This window comes from Oryzias latipes, chromosome 14 (genome assembly GCF_053564925.1).
Source record: "Oryzias latipes strain Hd-rR chromosome 14, Olatipes_Hd-rR_3.1".
NCBI classification, from domain to species: Eukaryota; Metazoa; Chordata; class Actinopteri; order Beloniformes; family Adrianichthyidae; genus Oryzias; species Oryzias latipes.
Genome location: NC_136250.1, coordinates 20993268 through 21013397, shown reverse-complemented (window position 1 = coordinate 21013397; position 20130 = coordinate 20993268). Strand labels below are relative to the sequence as shown.

Genomic DNA, 20130 nt, shown 5'->3' with positions numbered 1-20130 from the left:
TCAAAACGTGATTAAAGTGGGGCTTTTCTCTTATTTCAAAGGTTTAAGATCTAATACCTCACAAGGTTATGATGTGAAGAAAAGAATTGGGACCAAAAAAAGCATTGACGACACTGAAATCCTTTTTTTTAATATACAATTATAAGACTAATCCTGTTATTTTGATAGCAAAAGTAAAGACTAAACTTTTGGGCAATAATCTCAACAACTGCATTTACATTAAAATGTTTTTATGACTTATACATATTTTAAGTTTAATCAGTTCACCAATGTTTTACTCTACCATAGATTGATATGAATTTTGACAGTTAATCTCAAAATCTTCCATTAAATCTCACAATAGTGACTTTAACCTCTAAATTGTAGCCTTCATTCTTACCGTATAATTTTACATTATATTATATTTTATATTATATTATATTATATTATATATATACTGTGCTGTGAGGTCAGAGATCACGAGGAAGGTCATGTCTTCGAATCCCCTCCTGCTGTGTGACATCACAGATGTCTGGTTTCCATGTTTTCATTTGTACGTGGAAACACTGTCTACTCAGTAGCTCTTCTATGAAATCATTCAAAATGTTTCTGTTTTTATGCATATTTTTGGATTCCAACTGTAGTAACTTTACTGGTCGTAACTAAAGTTGAATCGGTAACCGTTGACATCATAAATCCACCAGTATTTGCACGCCATGCGTTCCCTGACCCCAAACTTTCCATTGTGGATCTCACAACAGCACTCATTGATTGGAAGTTCGTCTGAGCGTGGCCACTCTGATGCATGGAAACATCTGCCTGCTATTGATGGGAGTCATGTTGCAGAATCGTGACTGAAAGTTTCAGATCTGACGTGTACAAACCTCCGTTTTATGTCATCTGAGACATTAGTGGATAAAAGACAGTCATTGAAACGGCCTGATCTGATGTGTGATTGCTTTTTTCTCTCCATTGGAGTTCAATGTATCTCTGTCCCTGTAGCTCTGAGTTATGAGTTTGCTCATTGGACTGACATAATAGGGGCGTCCTTATCAATAATGTGACTTTGTTGCTAACATACTGTGCAGTTATTTGCAGCCTTGTTCACAGAGATGCATTAAAACTTCAGCTGTTTGCAGTGATTAGAACTTTGATCTCCTGATGCAGTCACACAAGCAAGAAAACATTTTTCATGAATTCATAAAAATAAGTTAAAAAAATAGAGTGGAGCGCATCTGACATCCGCCTCCAACTAATCCCTCCAGTCATGCAGGTTCATCGCTACAGCAGAGTTCACCTCTGACATGTTTTTGACTTTCCTGCTGCTGAGGAGCCTCACTGACTCTTGTGCAAAAGAAGAAACTAATGCTGGAAGACACAGTTTTCTGGCTGACAACAGTCCAAATCTGAGGCTTTAAAACATCCATGGATCAATGTGGGTTCAGGGAATCTTAAGGAATATAAATAAATATCCACAGGGCAGATGCGTGATGCATTGGAGTGTGTTACAAGTGTTTACCAAAAAGCTCTGAAAAATCAGAAAACTTGACAGGAAATTGATTTTAATCTGACAGCACAGTTTTTTGGGCATAAAAAGATTTTTAACCTCATATTATTTGTTGCAGCAAATTCACTTTTTAATGAAGTGATCCTCTGGAGGGATCTATTTTTGTGGTTTCCCAGTCTAGAATGTGTAGAGCAAGAACTCCCCATCAATGCTGGAAGGGTCATGAGATTCAAGTTCAAAAAAATTCAAAATAATAGCCTTTTTATTTATTTATTTAGTTTGGAAAAGTCTTCAGACCTTATGTTCGGTTTTAAATCTTAAAGTTAAAATTTGTCACCAAACAAGTTGATAAAAAATAGCTAGATTCTGTGAGAATTAGTGCCTTGTGTTGGTTTGATCAGATGAAGTTGTGCGTCATGTTCAGGTCATAATCTGTTAGGGTTCACCAGATTTTCTGTTTCTCTTCAGGTTTAATTAATTCAGGAACTAATGATTCTGAAGGGATTTTGCAAATGTAAGTGTTGCATAACGGAAAATAATAGAAAACCCACAAACAACCTAAATGCTCTGCAAACTGTGAAACAACATCGGTATAAAAAATTTTCAGCATCTTTTCCAACAAAGGTTGACACTACTATGATGGTGTAAAGTAATTACCCTTTACAGATTTCTGCAAAAATGTAATTGCCTCTTAGGGATTAATAAACATTTTTTTAATTTGATTCAGATATTGCTGTTTTCAAGGAGATCTCTTCTCCTGTAAAAAGGAACATGGCAGTGCAAGTCAGTTGTTCCTGAAAAAATAACTCAGTAATAACACCCAGGGGTCAGATTTTCCCCTTTAAATTTGGCGTCCCGAGTAAAAAAATGCGTCCATTCAACTAAAAAAATCAGACAGATGGTTAAATAACAGATAAATGAGAATACAGATAAATTCTTATTTTTATTGTTATGCTTTAATTGCTGTTAGAAACATTTGACATTACTTATTAACGCCACATTAGTACTAGCAATAACATGAACAGTAATAACTTAAAAAAAAAACAGTTTATTTTAGATTTAAACAAGATGAAAAGGTACGGCTACAACTCCTAACATGGCCTAAACTGAGAAAAGTGATGAAGGTGGCAAAGCTGGTGCTTCAGGAACTCCAGGATCTGGAAAGTGTGCTTTTTGTTTCATAGGATTTAGACTTAGATTCAGACCCATTAAGATGGTATTTTACTTGGAACATAAATAGATTAATGTCCAGGGATGTAAGTTCAAATCAATGTTAATGTAAATTGTATCCACATCAATGCAGATTATACATCATAATCAAAGTCACGTAAATACATTTCAAAGGTTTACATAAGCTGGTATCCTGGGCAGGGTTCAGAACAGTTCAGCAAAGTCGGCTGCAACAAGCATCCGCTCTGTCATTGGATGGCACAGAAGTATATATTGATATGGCACCCTTCTTTTTTCACATTAGTGGGATCTGAATGAACGCCACAAGAGGAGAATCCAAATATTTGAATAGACCCCTTTAAAGATTGTGAGTACGTATCCTGATTGCATGATAAACAGGCTGAAATTATCATTTGTTTACATATTATTACTTTTTTTTTAACGTATATTTGTCTTGCTTTTTTTTTCTTCTAATTTTGTTTCCAAAATGTTTTCAATTAAATTGTTGCCTCTATCATAATTCTCCATTACGTTGATAATTCTCCATTACGTTCAAAAATGAATGGGTTTTAGTGCCATTTTTATTCAAACTTTGCATTTGAACCACGTTTTTGCAGCTGCTTTTCCAGGAAATGATCTTTTGGCTGCAGCTGTAGAATCAGCCGTGACGTTGTCTGATGGAGAAGTATGCTGCGGGCATTCACCCACGACAGGACAGTCGAGGGGGCAGAGGCACCAAATCTGACATGTGTGATAATCCAGACAAAAAACACAAGCAGGGGAAGACCTCCAACTGGAGATCCCAACAAGTGAGGCAGCATCACCAAAGTCAAAGCCATCACCGCCGCCACCATCAGTCAGACGAAAGCCTCAGTCAGGAGTGAGTGTCACTTCAGTTTCAAAATGAAAGAATCAGTTTTAATCACGATGCGAAATGAACGTGAATGTTTTCTGTTTGTAATAGTTTACATTCTGCAGAGGAGAACATTGGCAGCGATCATCACCAGAAACATCGCCATCTGTCTGACAATACAAAGACCTCCCATTTGCATCAGCACAAGCAAAAGAATCGACATGTTTCTCTTTCAGAAATGTCTTCTTTCTCCACTTTATCATCTTCATCTTCTACATCCACCTCTCTCTCTTCTTCTTCAACATCCCTTTCCTCTTCCTCTTCTTCTTCCTCTTCTTCTTCTTCTTCTTCATTTTCTTCTTCTACAGCATCCTCCTCATCCTCTGTGGTCTCCTCCGAAAACGGGAGTGAGTTTTCAGGCAGACGTGCTGTCAGAACGACTCAGCTTTCTCAGTCTTGTACAGACATTTCAAGGAAACAAAAATTGTTAGAAGAAGGAGATGACATGGTCCCTTTAATAAAAGGCCATCAAAGTAGGAGTTCTGCCAAGCAGAGACGAAAAAGCAAGTCCTCTCAAAGTGGTCTCAGCAAGGGATCCTCAAAGAATAGAAGAGCAAGAAGGCAGAGCTTGGGAAGAGATGGAAGTGTCCGTAAAACCAAATCAATGGACAATCTCACAACACCCCGAAACAATGAAGAGAATGAAAGTAAAAATGAAAACAAGCAGGAGATGAACATGTGTGAAGTAAGGAAGAATGTGATGAAAGAAAAAATGAAGTTTTCTGCCTTCCTGAACGAGATCACACGGCAAGTACTCAGTCCAATGAGACTCACTACTCTTGGAGTTACAGATGCTCAGAGACCTTGCAGTCCTGGACAGATTTCAAATAGATCCAGGGAGGCAGAAATCAGTTCTGACAAACTCAGAGAGCAGAGAAGTCGACCTGCTAGTGCTGAATCAGTTAGCTCAAGTAAGCAATCCCAATCAAGCAAACATTCCCATTCTCCGATTTCTCAATCTAAGTCTTTTCCAGATTATGGCCATGATTCTGCTAGCCAACCATCTAACACAAGTCTTAGGCACAGGAGGTCACACTCAAGGTCTCCAACTTCTGAGCATCACTTTCATTTTCCTTGTAGACACCATCCACACAGTAGCCACTCGCATCATCACTCTCACCATAAAGGTTGTGAAAAACCAGACCATCTGCATTGCCATAGAGATCACCATACCACAGGTCATCAGCATCATCGCCGACACCACCGCAGTCCTGACAATAAACACCAAGATTACCAGAACCAGCACTCTGAAGTGAGTCAACATTTGGACTACTACAATTCAACTCCTCCTCATGGTGAGCAACATAGGAAAACTGACCATCACTGTCATGATCATGACCATCAAGAAGTCTATCATGTTCATGGTCAAGATAAAGTACATCAGCATAAAGGTCAACGCACCAGAGTACATAACCACGAGGACCATCACACCCAAAGTCATCACCACAGCAACCATCCAAACTCGCATCCTTCTCAACAACATCCCCAGGAACATCCTAAGGAACACCACTGCCAAAACCCTTCAAATCACCATGGGAACCACCACAAGAGAGTTACTCAACATCACGATGGAGATCACTCAAGTAGACCTAATCCTGCTCATGGAGACCGTTATGGTCAAGATCATTACCAGTCCCAAGGTGATTGCTGCTCTGATCCTCATCTGCATTACAGGAGTCACAGTTGTGAACATCCAACAAACTACCATTACAATGACTCTCAGCCCCAGCATGGAGACCATCCCCATCACCACAAAGATCACAAGAATGAGCCTTGTGATTATCCCCATGAAGACCTCCTTAGCCTAGGCCATCATCATCAACATGAAGACCACCATGTCCCGGGTCAACATCCTCATCCTCATCACCATCACCACGGAGACCATTACGGGCTTTCTCATTCTCATCATCACAGAAACTACAAAAATGAAACTCGAGGAAACCCCCACGAAGACTACCATGATCCTGGCCATCATCACCATCATCACCATCATCATCATCATCACAGAGAAAACCATAACCATCCTCATCGTCATGGTGACCACAAGAAGGAACCTGGCAGACACTCCTTTGAGGACCACAATACATGCCATCATGACCAAGAAGACCACCTTAACAAAAGCCACCAGCGTGACCAGGGAGATCACCACAGCAAAGCTGATCAGTATTATCCTGAAGATTACCACAAATCCAGCAACCAGCAGCACCTTGGAGGTCACCATGAGCCTCAGACCCAGTGTGACCACGTCAAAAACAGCGATCTTAACCATGAAGTTCTTGATGACCATAATACAGCTCCAAAGGAGCATTCAACTTTCTCATCACAAGAAAACCCACAGGCTAATATAAGCAAACATCTTTCCCATGAGACAGCAAACAGCCCATCCAGTCAGGAGGAGGAACAAACAAGCTTTGCTGGCCCATCAATGCTCAAAGTAGGACATGCTGATTTTCTTTCTTCCTTTGTTTACATAAAATTGGAAATCACATTTAAAACAGCTATCAGAACCAGAGTTTTTATCTCATATGCATCACTGGCATATTACGTAATGATATTCTGCTTAGATGTTTTCTCATTGATTTGGCTGCCAAATGGACACCATGGTTGACATCAGACTGCTTATTACAGAGTAATAGATTAGTTGTCATGCACAAACCATTGGTAATCAATCCAGCTTGATGTTTTGTGTCAACCCCCATAGTTTTTACCCCTGTGGGCATCATTAACCTTTTAAAATATTCATAACTCAATCTTTTTTTCCATACAGGAAAAAAAGCATGGCCTGGAAAGAATCATGTAAGTGTGATGGTGTTTTTTTTACAACTTGTTTAGCAAAAGGCATAAAAACAACTGGTACTTACGACTAAAAAGGTGTCCAGTAGCAGCAACAGTATAAAAGGCTGTGTCACGCAGCCGCTATGTACATTTTGCACATATTGCATTAATGACAACTGGTTACACATGAATATATGTAGAAAATGTAAGAAAAGTTCTGGTCTTTACGGGACATTTTAACAGATGTTTCACAAATAAAGCACAATAAAACCATAGAAAAATTATTAATATACCACGCAAAGAACATGTGAACCTGCGCTTCACTGAATTTCTTCACTTTGACATTCAGAGCTCTGAGCAGAAATTCCATCTCGTCAGCACCATGGTCAGCACTTGCCGCTGGGTCCTCGCGATGCTTTGTTTTACTCAAACAATAGGATTCCCCAAATCAGCACCATTTCTGTCGGTTGCTATAGGCGCCAGCCAAGGCAGCCCGCCGCAGCCAGGGAGATCCGTAAGAAGGACCCAGCGCACGTCCAGAATCGCATCTGCGACCGCCGTACATGGCCCCCTTTTGGGTGGCGCCCAACACCGCCCTGGGAGAAACTTGACAGGGTTGTAGGAAGGGTGAAAGATCGGCCAAGTTAGATACCAGTCACAAAATGCACCCCTCCTGCATGATTATTGTGCTGTGTACATGCAATTCATTAGGGATTCATGCGTCACTTACATAATTTTTATGTGCTAAATGCGCCAAAAACGCTAAAGTTATACATCAGTGGTACGTGAAAAGTCCATTATACATATTTCGACGGTCACAGAATGGCAAAAAAAAAAAATTATGCATCTCCGCACTGTTGGGTAAGATTTATGTAACAATTGTGTATAAACTACGCATGAACTGCGTAATTCAACCGATCAAAAATATGTAAACAGCTCAAAACCAAATTCAAGTAAAGACCTGTCAGCTGAAACCCTCTGCGGACATCTGTGGGTATCGACAAATGATGAATGCAAGAAATGCTTTTGAATTACTTATATCAAGCATGTATCACAAAAGACCAAAATTTTATCCATGGACAACGCGAAAATTGGACACAGTGGCAGTGTGACGAGGCCTTAATAAAAAAAACCTGAAGGCCATTGTCTGTCATGTAAACGTCCTGACAGGATTCTGCATGATCAAAATGAAGGCCTGCACCAAAGTTTGATGAAGACGGCGGTGAGGATGGAGTGTTTGGGAGAAGAATTCTTCAGTGGTCAAAAGCTGTTAGAAACTGAACTTCAGAGGACTCGCGTGGAGCTCAATCTGCTCATGGATAGATTTAAAAGGTGAAACGTTTTAATGTGCAGATGTAACTCACAGAAGATGATCCAGTAGACAAGTAACTAACATTATCTCTGTCTCATCTAAGACTTCATGACACCTGCTCCTCCACGCAACAGAGTAATACCCTTCTCGAGCAAAAGCTTCACTCAGTGGTGAGATTGCAGCTACTTTCATGTCTTTTAAAAATAAATGTGTTTTAGATTTATTTTGATATTTAAAGGATTGTGTTAAATTTCTCCATTTAATGAAAGTCTGTGAGAATGACTGTACTTCTTGTCTGTCCCTATTAGGCTCTTAACATGGAAAACGAACGCGAGAGGCTGAACCTGCGTATTTCCGAACTGACCCAACAGCTTACAGATGCAAAACTGGCCAACAACATGGAAACTTTAAACGTGAGGTTTTGATTTTCTTCTACGCCAGAGGTCTGCAGCCTGAGGCTCTGGAGATCCTTTATCTCTCCATTGTGGCTCTTTAGCTTTGAAGAAAAATGCTGACAATTTGAAAAAATAATGGGTTTGTATTTTTAGTTAATTTGTTTTTGGTAATAAAGTTTTGTCATTTTTGTTTAGATTTTTAATATATTTTAGATAACTGATAAACTGAGAAAACTATGGCAAAAAGTCTAAAATACTGTCAGATTTTACATCATCAGAATAAACTTAAAGTTCACAATTTTATTTGCTGCTGAACAACAGAGTCTAGCTGCTGTTCAGAGACAAAGTTTGTCTTAAAAGAAGTAAGAAGTAAAAGGTAGTAAAAAGGTGATAAAGGATGAAGATGCTCAAAAATTATGATAGAAAATGTTGGACTTGACTTTCTTGCATTTTTAATCCAAGTAAATCTGCATCAGCAGGAGGATCCTTTTTGACACTGGGCGAATTTTATTTTGAAAGGAACTTTAATTTGCTGTTGTCACAAGTAAAATAAATTAAAATTGTTATATATAAAAAACCATAACGCTGTTATAATTAACTGATCATAAATACTTGAAAGTCTTAAAATGAATGGCTGAATAGGCACAAAAACATAAGTAAAGTGTATTTTTCTAAACAATAAGGTAAGACTTTACAGTTCTTGCTTGGTTTTGTAACAAACTGAACCAAATGGATGTTTTAGAGTTAACAGTTGCAGATTCCTGTTCTACACAAAGCTTGAGGAATACCAATGACATGTTAGCCTTGGAGGAACTATTTAAATATGTACAAAGTTCTTTGACTTTCTTTACATGTTTCACACTCTCTCCATATTGTAGGTAACATCCGGGTTGGACCAAACCAACTTTGGTTCTCATCCAGGTGATGTCATCAGTCAGACAATTTCTTCTATCACGCCTCCACCTGCTCAGTTCATGGACTGCCAAAACTTCGGAAGGGACAAAGCTTCTGGGCAGGAGCAAGCTTTGGGCTCTGTTCCGGAGGAGGAGGAATCTGACTGGTCGGAGATGGGAGAAGACGCCCCACGGATAACACTGACAGGATCAAACAGAGACCAATCGTGGAGACACCACGAAGTAGACATGGACAAAGACAGTGAATCGGGAGGTGAGGATATCATCAGATGTCCATCTCTGAGACCGATACAGATACCTCAGCTTCAATTCACGGTCCAAAACGAGTTTTGGCCTCCATGTCACGCCAGTCCCTGCCTTTCTGGTTTTAAGAATCACCCCAACTGCAATCTAGAGGAGGATTGTTACAGGATCACTAGTCCAAGCCTCAAGTCTGCCATATTGATCCGGTCAGCAAGCCTGGAAGAAATCCCTTTAGCGCGCCATGACAGGCAAAAAGAGCTCAGAGGCACCCAGGCTATGATATACCATTCAGAGGATGAAGCTGTTGAAGACATGGATAATGAGATCATTCATCACTGGAGAATGAGCAGCGCCAAGGACACAGTTGTCAGTAGGAGGACAGAGAGCAGAGGACCAGAGACGAGTCTAACAGAAACCAACCTTGCTAGTCTGCAGTCAGCTGAACGGATGCTCAACCACTTGATTTGTAACGTCCCCTTCAGCGAGGAAAGAGAGCAAAGTGGCGCTGAGGTTCGTGGGTGGGCAGGAGGGATTCCTGACGAAATGATGAAAGGGGAGCGAACACAGTTATGAATTACTACCAAGAACAGTTTTCAATAGTAACTTTATTTTGTAGTTCTTGGAAATGGAAATCTCTATTTGTATCTTAAAAATTAAGAGTGGCAGTGAGTAGCTATCTGCATATTATCTGGTCAAAACTTTATTTACGTTGTACGGAGCTTAACTACTGAGGTGGGTTATTGAGTTGATGATTGCATTTTGTCAGAGGGAATGTCTCAGCATTGTCATTTTTAAAGTAAGAATGCAAAAAAAGGACTTTGTTCTAAGAATTTTGACTGTTTTAAAAAAAATTCAAGTATATCCCTATATATTTGCTTTTCTTTAATTAAATACATTTCAAACTTACTTAAAGTAATGGGGTTGTCTTGTGCAAGAATTCTTAATTCTATTTAAGAATTTGTGACTGGAAGAATTCTGGCGCAAATCTTGCAATGCTATGAAATTTTGATCTATTCTAAAAGCATTCGCAGTGGTCTTTTAAATATAATTATGCCGTTTTTAGACAAAATCAAAAAACCTGTGTTGTTTTCTAGGACATAGTTTCTGCAGGGCGGCAGTAGTTCATTACAAATTTGCCTCTGAGTTGGCGCAGAGTAAGCCCATCATCCTTTTATTTACACGCTTTTCGGCTAGCTTACACCCCTCACAACTCCAAAGTAATATTACTGGTCCAACAAAAATGGTGAGCAATATTGGAGCAATCCATCCGTACAGTTTAGATGCAGATGCCAACTTGGACGAGGAAAACAAGGACGTACACGGATCAATTTGTCGTCTGCTCTTGACACAAATAATTGAATTAAAGAAATACTCAGAAATGCTATTTTAAGCTTACTTTTCGTTATACATGTCCTGCATCATTAGAAAAATGCTGGAAGAACACGTTAACAACACTTAAACCAGGATTTTCATTTAAAGAGATTGGAATTTTTTGTACATGTGCACTCAAAGGCACTCACACACATTTACTAGAATTAAGAGAAACCTTCACGATATGTTAGGGTTTAAAGAATTGTAGCTCCTGAACTTCCTGTGATGTTTATGTAGTTCTGTAAATCTGATGTGAGCATGAGGTCCATGCCTCAGATTAATTGTGCAACATGCCAGCTGTTATTGTATTAGGCAGTAGAGTTCCCTTATATGTGAACCCTTAGATCAATCACAGAATGTAAATTCTTTTAGCATGACTCCGTGTTACAGGATCTCAAACCAGAAATGTGAGATATGTAAATGTAAACACTCCCAGTAGCTTTGAATCAACCAGCTTGTTGTAATATGTGCATTTAATAATACAAAGAGAAATATAAAAGCAGAAATAGTTAGTTTTCTAGATTTTAGGAAAATGTAGCCATGATGTTTACTGTACTGTAAAAGATAATTTGTGTATATTCATATAAAGTCCTCTAACTGTATAGGAAGCCATTGCATATTTTAGCCTATTCTTATTTTAATTATTTATTATTTAGATGTGTTCCATGTAACAAAGTATTTGTTAGAACAAAAAAGCAGCTGAAGTTATGCAGTCTTCTTTTCCCTCTTGCAGGATTTATCAAAAGCTCAGAATCTTCATTGAGCAAAACCTTGTAACTATGTCTGCGTTGCATACACTAGAACAAATACTGATGGTAAAAATAATAAAAGAGGAATTAAACAGTATTTCCCTGGTCTGTTCTTGTCATCTTCAAAAGGGATATGTGGAAAAGGGTGGTTTAAAGCAAGATGTAGTTATTCTGATTTTTTTTTTAAATACTCAAATAAACAAATTAAAACTTTGATTTTAATGAATGGAATACCACATCACATGATATATTCAATACAACAGACCCTTAAACTGCACTTTTGCCTTTTACAATCCATTCACTAAACTTAAATTACCTCAGTGTTAAAATGTCTATAAAACTGTATTTAATTTACATTTTTAACAAAACACAAATTTTATCTTAAAAAAAATGAAACGAAAGGAATAGTGACTCTGTTACCCAGCAGCCCCTATCATGACACTGTTGTGTAATAAAGGTGGAATCAAGTTTGGCCTCTGCTCAGTTTCTGAAGCGTTCATAGTTACCCCCAACGGGGACCCTGGGGGTACTTTCAATGAGTTATATAACTAGAGGAGACATCCTGTGGTTCCTCATGGGAGGAGAGCACCGCCATCTTGGTGAGGTCAAGTTACTACTGCAGTGCATGCATGTGAACACATTTTTTGCATAATACCAGTTAATTTTGCGGGTTTCAACTGCCAAAATCAGAGCACTGAGTCCATGAAGGAGGAAGGTATATCATTTCACAGGTAAGTACTAATTTTTTTCTTTTAAAGCTGCAGGGGCTTCATTAATCATACACATGTTGACATGCTTGATGCTGCAGGGCTGTTATCAACATGCTGCATGATGTTCGTATAATTTGCTTTTGACATAAATGTACATTTTATTTTGCTAAACCTGTATACAGCATACTAGGCTATTATAGTAATATAGATTTATACATTTCTGACTCAGTGATTGAACTTTTCTTGCAGGTTTCCAATGGATTCAGACTTAAGGAAAAAGTGGATCTTAGCAATAAAGAGATCTAACCCAGATGGATAACTGTGGTACCAACTAGCAATACAGTCTGGATATGTTACAAACATTTGTGGAAACACATTTTGATAAGAGGCCAGACTGTTTGCTTGAAACCCGACACCATACCATCTGTGTTATACCAAATTGATCACTCACATGAATCAGTATAAATCTATTGTTTTTCTTTGTTGTTGTAGTTGTTGCTTTTTTAGGGTAAATCTATTGTTCACTTTTGGACTTCTTTTGAATATTTATTTTATTATTATTATTATTATTATTAATAGACTTATTATTATTATTATTATTGACTTATTATTTATTTATTGTTTGTATTGACTTACTATTGATTTGTTATTATTATTATTATTATTATTATTATTATTATTGACTCATTGTTGGGTTTTTCTAAATAATTTAAATTACATGTCAAAGAGGTCTAAAACTTCTAAATGTTTAGAAATTATTTTTAAAAACTCTTTGAAATTATTTTTTTCTTCGTAAGAAGTCCTGCAACAATGCATTTTCATTAAAGTTTGAGCTTTTAAGGCTGCCTGTTTCTCTTCTTTAACAACAACAAATGATGTATCTATATATATATTATATATATAAATATAATATATTTACATATATGTATAAATACATATAAATGTAAAAATATATATAGTATATAAAAGCTACCTAGACACCACTAAAAGCAATAGAAATCATTGTCATGTGGGCGTCGTCGACCTCACCAAGATGGCGTCGCGCTCCGCCACCGTCGGCCAGGCTTCCCAAGCGGGCGTGTCTCCTATAGTGATATAACTCATTGGGTACTTTGATGCCAGAGGCAGAAAACCTAAATAATAGAGAACTAGGTTAGGAATTAATTTTTTTTTTTTTGCCCATGTGATGAATGAGCACAGATGCACAAACAGATTGACTACATTGTTTTGTGTTAAAAATATGTATTTGATGATGGTGTTTATAAATCTTGTTTATTAAAAAAAAACAATATAAATGCTGAATAAAACATTTCTGATGATCTAACTGTCTTGTTTTTTTTACTAAGCTCTCCTGCAGTTGATTTTAATGCATAACAAACATGCAATAAAAACAATAGTTGTCACTATGGACTATAATTGAGTTGACGTGTTAAAATGTCATAAAAGTGGCTACTCCCATTTTAACCACACTTTACTGTCAAATGCGTTGCCACATATTTATCTGTGGAGTCTTTGGGTCAAATATGCTTTGACTGGAAGCTTCCCTGATTCTTTTGATGCATTTAATGTAAATCCAAATTATGATTCCTCTCCCACCATGGTTGACAGCTGTTGTGCTGCATCTGTAGGCCAGACAATTCCCTTTCTCGTCTTCTGTCTGCACAACGATTCTAAACGTCTTAAGATAAGGTGTCTACATGTGTGGACATCACATTTTGGGTTATGTTGGGTTTTATTATATTACAATAGTTTGTTCTGCTGGACTTGGGCTCTGTGACTGTGTGTAGAGGGTTAGCTCAAATATTAGCTTGAGTCTTAAGAGGCTAAACGTTAAAAAGATTGCAACCTGATGGATGTCATTTCAGACAAAAGAGGACTTCCTTTGAACCACTTTCAAAAAACTTCTTTGCAAATCAGCCATTAGATTTGCCCCAAACTTTTCCATGAAACTGAGGTATGTCAGTTTTGAGAAAATGCTTTAACATTTTTGCAGCTTTGCTGCAAATATGCAAAGTCTGGGGTTTTGAGTGACACTGACCTCTGCACAGAAATACATCTAAAGAACATCATCATCTGTATCCTGAAGATCAAAAAAGATCTAAAATGGAGCAGAAATACAAATCGAACCAAACTAAAAGAAGACCAAACAGAAACAAGCAGACTTTGGGTCAAATGTCACAGCAGAGGAGGCCCAGAAATGGAGAAATGATCTATGTTAATAATATCCATATCTGTCTGTCAGGTTTAATTGGGTTTGTCTTTCACAAATGTCTGAATGAGTATTGGGTGCTGAGCAGACAGTGGCCTGGATCTTCAGGCTAGTTTAATAGGATAGGTAGGCATTAGCAGTAAGTCGCTCCCAGCATCCAGGTTGGCCAAATCCAGTGTGCCAAATCCACTGAGTGGCACACTGGAAGGTGCACAGTGGTCTGTGGGGACAACTGCACTTTTTTTAGGATTTTTTGTGGAGAAAATTCAGGTGAACTTTGCATTACCTGCTTCTGTTTTCATGAGGGGGGCACACGAATTTACAGTAAACCTGGAAAACTTTAATGTCCAAAGATTTTCTGAAAACCTTTTAAAGGAAATTTTGTTTTAGTTATAATTTTGTATTATTTTGCTTTTTTTATTTGTGCACTTTTCTGACATAGCTGGTTCAATTTTCAAAGTTGTTGTGTTTCACTTCCTTCATCGTCATCTCTAAGCCTTTGGAGCCCTGCCTCTCACCTCTCTTCCTCTCCTGCAGACAGAGAACAGCATCGTCCCTTGTCACCTCGTCGCTCTCCTTCCCCTATTCCCCTGGTAAGGTTCGGACTCCCTCACTGCAATCATGGTCGTGATGAAGATGAAGTTCCCCTTTCAAAAAAGGGTGAAGCTGGCCCAGGGACTGTGGCTCCTCTCCTGGTGTGCCACAGTTGCCGGGGCCACAACCTTCACCCTGGGGTGCCTCCTCAAGACAGAACTCCTCAGGAGGGCAGAGGTACTGGAAGATATACATATTATTTTCTTTGAAGTCTTTCTGAAATTGCTTTTTTATCCTTTGACAGCTGTAAACTCTGTGAAAATATTGTTTTGAAAGGTAATCATGCTGAGGTGAAAAAGTGAGTGGGCTGAAAAAAATGTGTTAAAACAATTTCAGTTAGTCTGCAGAGGAAACATTGATCAAAGCCATTTTCAATGTTGCAGACAAAATGCATTCTAAATCCAGTCCCTCTTGGTACTGTCAAGACACAAAATCATATATTAACTGTTCTATTTTGTCAATTGTGTCTTAAATTTCAAGTACTGAGAAAAACAGTTTGGTTGTTGTTGATAAATGTGATCAACAAAAATATGTTTCACTGACCAGAGAGAACATTGATAAACCTGTGACCCACTTTGGATTCTCACTAATCACTTCATAAAGTCTCTGTCAGCCTTAATCAAACTAATCCCCATCACTTAAAGCTGTCATCTTTGTCCAAACAACAGACTTAAGCAGCTGTAATTTTATATTACATGAAAAAAAATGTTGTTCCCACATAAAAGAGAGAAGAAAAAAGATGCACCATCGTGGAGATAGGAAGCACTGGATCCCAGTAATTAGCAGTCTGTGTTACAGATTCAGCTCTTAAATCTGTACCAAGAAGATGACTCATTACTCTGGTGATAGCAATTATCCTCTGGATTCTGATAAATGTTTCCAATTTTGTGTGGAGATTCCAGAAGTTAAAAAATTAACCATGACTAAAGCATTCATAAAACCAGCTGGAATAGTATTTTTTTCTGTTTGTTATTACCATCAAATTAGAACTTGAATCAAGTTAAAAAAAAATTTTTTTGATTTGATCGTATTTTATATCTTACTGTACATTTGTTACTTCACAAGCTTTAAAAAAAAGAAAAAAAAAGGAAATATTTTCAGGAATCCCCAATGTTAATGGATAGATATCAGGTTTCAGGTATTAGAAGTGCGAAGATTATTACCTTACAAAACTTTCTTTTCTTCATTCATTTATTTGGACTGGACAGTTTTTTTCTTCTTCTGTGTATTTGAACACGTTCTGCATATGAAGTATGTCACCATAATTCTGCACTATTTGTTTTTTACAGTTAAAAAACAGAAGATTTTCCACTACAAGCTTAAGGTTAAAGAATACTTAAACAAATGTTGATTTTGTATACATTTTTTAGCAAAAATATCAAAGTTTATATTTTTTTAGGACTTTTAATTGAGGATAGTGGAAAATAACATTCAATGACAAATGTTTGAAAGGATTTTTTTTTATGAATACACTAACCTTTTTTAAAATGATTTAGTGTTACTTTGTGCACAAACTTTAAAAAAAAACAACCTGAAAATTGTTGCAATGCAACCCTTGTGCTATCCCAGGCACGTTAACATTGGGAGTTGGGTCATCTAGACCCCACTAGACAGTGCGCTGAACCTTTTTTCTTCAATGATTTGTGAACCTCACTGGTGTCCATGGATTACAAGAAATCTTTCCACCTTTATCCACCTTTGTCATGGTAGGGAGAACACGTCAATGCAAGGGTGGGGTCATCTAAGATAGCACAAGGGTTAAGAAAAGCATGGCATAGGCTCTTTAAATACCTTCTACATGTCTGAGGATTTGTTTTTCTTTTCTTTTAAATTAGTCTGTAACAGTCTGTAACATTCTTTTGACTTGCTTAGCTTATCAAAATTGAAATTTCATGAGATCAGGGACAGAGAGTTTCCCCATTAAGAATCCTGCAAAATTGGAACAAGGTTTTCTGGGGGTCAATGGCAGCTGCAAGGTCATCCTCAAAAGAAATCTCTAAAACAATCTTCATTGAATAAATTCCGTCAGTAAATCCTCCTCTTTGTGATTCACTTACAGGTAATGGATAACGCAGATATTCACATTGTTCCCAATACCCTGATGATTGTTGGGCTGGCTTCCTTGGGCATAAACTACTTTGCGTCAAAGATCTGTCAGGATGCCCTGGATGCCGGGCGCTTTCCTCGCTGGAAAAATTTCTTGAAGCCTTACTTTGCGGTTTCATGCTTCTTCACCGTTCTCATGCTGCTCTCTGTCATCATGAGCTACGCAATGAAAGGCAGTCTGGAATCTTCTCTCAAGGCCGGCCTCAGAAACGGCATTCGCTTCTACAAAGACACAGACACCCCAGGCCGCTGCTTCCAGAAGCAGAACATCGATCGTCTGCAGATGGAATTCGAGTGCTGTGGAAACAACGACTTCAGGGACTGGTTTGAGGTTCAGTGGATCAGCAACCGCTACCTTGATTTCAGCTCCAAGGAAGTAAAAGAGTAAGTAACAGCAAACGCCAAAATAGAGTGAAATTAAAAATCAAATCAATCTCTACCTTGTTACTTCAGCCGTGTCAAGAGCAATGTGGATGGCCGTTACCTGGTGGATGGAGTTCCATTCAGCTGCTGTAACCCCAGATCTCCACGGCCATGCATCCAGTATCAACTCACCAACAACTCTGCTCACTACAACTATGACTACCTAACCGAGGAGCTCAACATCTACCTTCGAGGCTGCAGAGAGGCCCTGGTCCATTACTACATGGGCCTTATGAACACCATTGGGGCCGGAGTTTTGTCGATCTTTATCTTGCAGGTACACTCTACAACACTGACATTTGTTTTCATAAGGATTTCCATCCGCAACCGTCAGAAGACAACAAGTTTACAAAAGATACCGGGCATTTGACATGCATTCAAGAATGCGCGTTTAGCCCATGGTTTTCACATTGGACAAGGAGGGAGGGGCTTCTTCCGGCCGGCGACAAACTGCAATTATTAATTTCTCCTTCATTATCAATTTTTTAAATGGTTGGCAGATTGGAAGCCCAAAATGCGCGTTTACACAGACTTTTTTTGGAAGTGGTTGGTGGAATGCACATTCCAGAAGGCAATGTCAACATAGTGTTAGGATTTTTCATTAGGGTAACTTTAAACCCAGAAACTTATGATTGACAAGCAACTATGTGATTATAATGGGGCATAGTCTCAACTTTGTCTAAACAAATTCCCGTGAAAGGAGAAATGCTCACTTGTCTTTTTTAAGTCCAAGGCCAGTGTCATGTCTTTGATCACATGTTCATGTCAAGTCTTAGGTCTTTTGAAGCAGCTTCAAGTCCAGTCTTAAGGTGATGTTCACAAGATCATATCAAGTCTCAGATCTAGCCAATTGGAATTCAAGTATAGGTCATAGATTCAAGTTAAGTATGAAATCTTGGCTCATCAATCAAAGTCACCACTTTGGTAGAAAGAACAAGCTGCTGTGACAAATTGTCACTTTGGAAATATAAAGTAATAATTATGGGGGGGGGGGGGGGGGATCAACTTAATTGGTAAAAAATGTGTCACCTGGACGTAGTTTATTTTTATAAAAGAAAATATTTCATCTCTTTAATTATTAACATTGATAGAATTTACTAAGCAGAATGAGAATCTACAAAGACAAGTGGAAAAAAAACATTAAACAGTTACTATCGCTGTGCTTTTTCAAAATAAACAGAATACTAAGACAATAGGGAATAAACTTAGTCAAAACCAACAGATGTCTTAAAATCTAATAATAAAAAAAAACTCAAAGTACTATCCTAAAGCAAACATCTCAAGTCAAGTTTCAATTCTTTGTGGTTGGGTTTAAAGTCCTTGTCTCTAAAACTATGTTAATTTCACCCTCGGCAACGCGCGTTCAAGCGGCCACCTCCAATAAAAAGTTTATGTAAATGTAAACGCAGGTTTCGGGCTTCCGCTTTCAAAACTCTTGCGTTTATACCTAGCTACGCATGTTTCTATGACCGTTTTTGGGCTCTATGTACAAAATGCATGGCCATTGGTCAAACTTTGTCTAATCAAGGACTTTGATTTGACGTATCCTAATTCACAAGAATGTCAACCATTTTAAAATTGATCATAAAGGAAAAATTAATCATTGTGGTTTGTGGCCGGCCAGAATTCTATGACAACAAGAAGAAAAAGCCTGGAGCGAGATTTACACCACTTTGACTTTTCACACCAAGCCTCTTCCAATGTAGAATGCTGACATGCGCTAGTAAACAGTAGAAAAAGGAAAAAAAGAAGCCCCTCCCTGCTTGTCCAGTGTGAATACCATGGGTCTAAATGTGTAAACGCGTCACGTGCCCGTTGTGTACGTAGATTAAAACTTAAATTGCTTAAATCTAAATTTAAAGTCTGAGTTCTTCTTCCTTGATCATTTGTCATTTATTTATGGTGCCAACAACAGTGTGGTGTAACAGAAATTTATCTCAGGTCGTACTTAAATGGTGTTGAAGCTGTTCTAAGTCTCCCTTATGCCTCTGCAGGGCTCAGTGCTGGTGAGCTTGCGTTTCCTGCAAACTGCCATGGAGGCAGTGGCAGGAAAAGAAAACACAGAGATCGAGACAGAGGGGTACTTGCTGGAGAAGGGGGTGAAAGACACCATCATGGAGTACCTTGACCCTGTGCTAAAATTCTTCCTGCTTAAGAATGGTGGAAAGGTGGAAGAGGGCGATGCTGCAGAAAAACCTCCAGCTGTTCCCTGAAACACACAATATGTACAAACATGTAAATAGTTTTTACAAAGAGACGGCAACTAATTATTAACTTCATTTTGAAGAGAAAACAATTATTACCAATTTGTATGGATTTAAAGAAAAATAAAATCACGTTTTTTATTGTCAAAAAACCATTAAGTGGTAACATAAATTCTCTCTACATTGAAATTTATGACAGGTACTGTATCTTCTCATTTGACGGAACATGCTTGAACAAGTATTTTTATCAAACCCCATCTTTATTTTACTTTTTCATTTGTTTACTGTACATGAGCATTTTCATTCTTTGTTGTACTGGAATTTGTACAGCCACAAAACTACACATAACTGCTTTTTAAAATGACACGCACAGCTAATTTTACTCTCACAACCTGTGTAAAGAAAAAAAAACATTAAAAAATTGCTATTTAAATTTTGAACAAAGACTTACAGCTGACTGTAGAGAGAATTGAGGCAAAAATGCTCTGATGTGCAACAGAACTATGACATAACTGAAGAGATGACTTAATAAAATTTGGAATTACTAAAAGTTTTG

The 20130-nt window shown here is 38.0% G+C and overlaps 2 protein-coding genes across 5 annotated transcripts; both read left to right on the top strand.

Annotated features, from left to right (window-relative positions):
- The first annotated feature begins 2952 nt into the window (after nt 1-2952).
- On the top strand, nt 2953-11422 carry LOC144983592 (uncharacterized). 4 transcript variants are annotated; one of them, XM_078930384.1, is made up of 8 exons: nt 2953-3027; nt 3274-3536; nt 3621-6003; nt 6337-6365; nt 7515-7676; nt 7760-7826; nt 7965-8069; nt 8930-11422. In XM_078930384.1, exons 2-8 carry the CDS (start codon nt 3334-3336, stop codon nt 9779-9781), a joined length of 3801 nt encoding a protein of 1266 aa, XP_078786510.1. In that variant the 5' UTR covers nt 2953-3027; nt 3274-3333; the 3' UTR covers nt 9782-11422. The 4 variants fall into 4 exon arrangements, with proteins under 4 accessions (XP_078786510.1, XP_078786513.1, XP_078786511.1 ...); XM_078930385.1 differs by lacking the exon at nt 2953-3027 and having other exon boundaries at nt 3228-3536; XM_078930386.1 differs by lacking the exons at nt 2953-3027; nt 3274-3536; nt 3621-6003; nt 6337-6365 and having other exon boundaries at nt 7460-7676.
- A 2954-nt stretch (nt 11423-14376) lies between these two features.
- rom1a (retinal outer segment membrane protein 1a) lies at nt 14377-20124 on the top strand. Its single transcript, XM_004076590.4, has 5 exons — nt 14377-14517; nt 14785-15018; nt 16901-17331; nt 17401-17647; nt 19365-20124. The coding sequence occupies exons 2-5, from the start codon at nt 14869-14871 to the stop codon at nt 19581-19583; spliced, it is 1047 nt and encodes a 348-aa protein (XP_004076638.1). The 5' UTR covers nt 14377-14517; nt 14785-14868; the 3' UTR covers nt 19584-20124.
- Nucleotides 20125-20130: the final 6 nt, after the last annotated feature.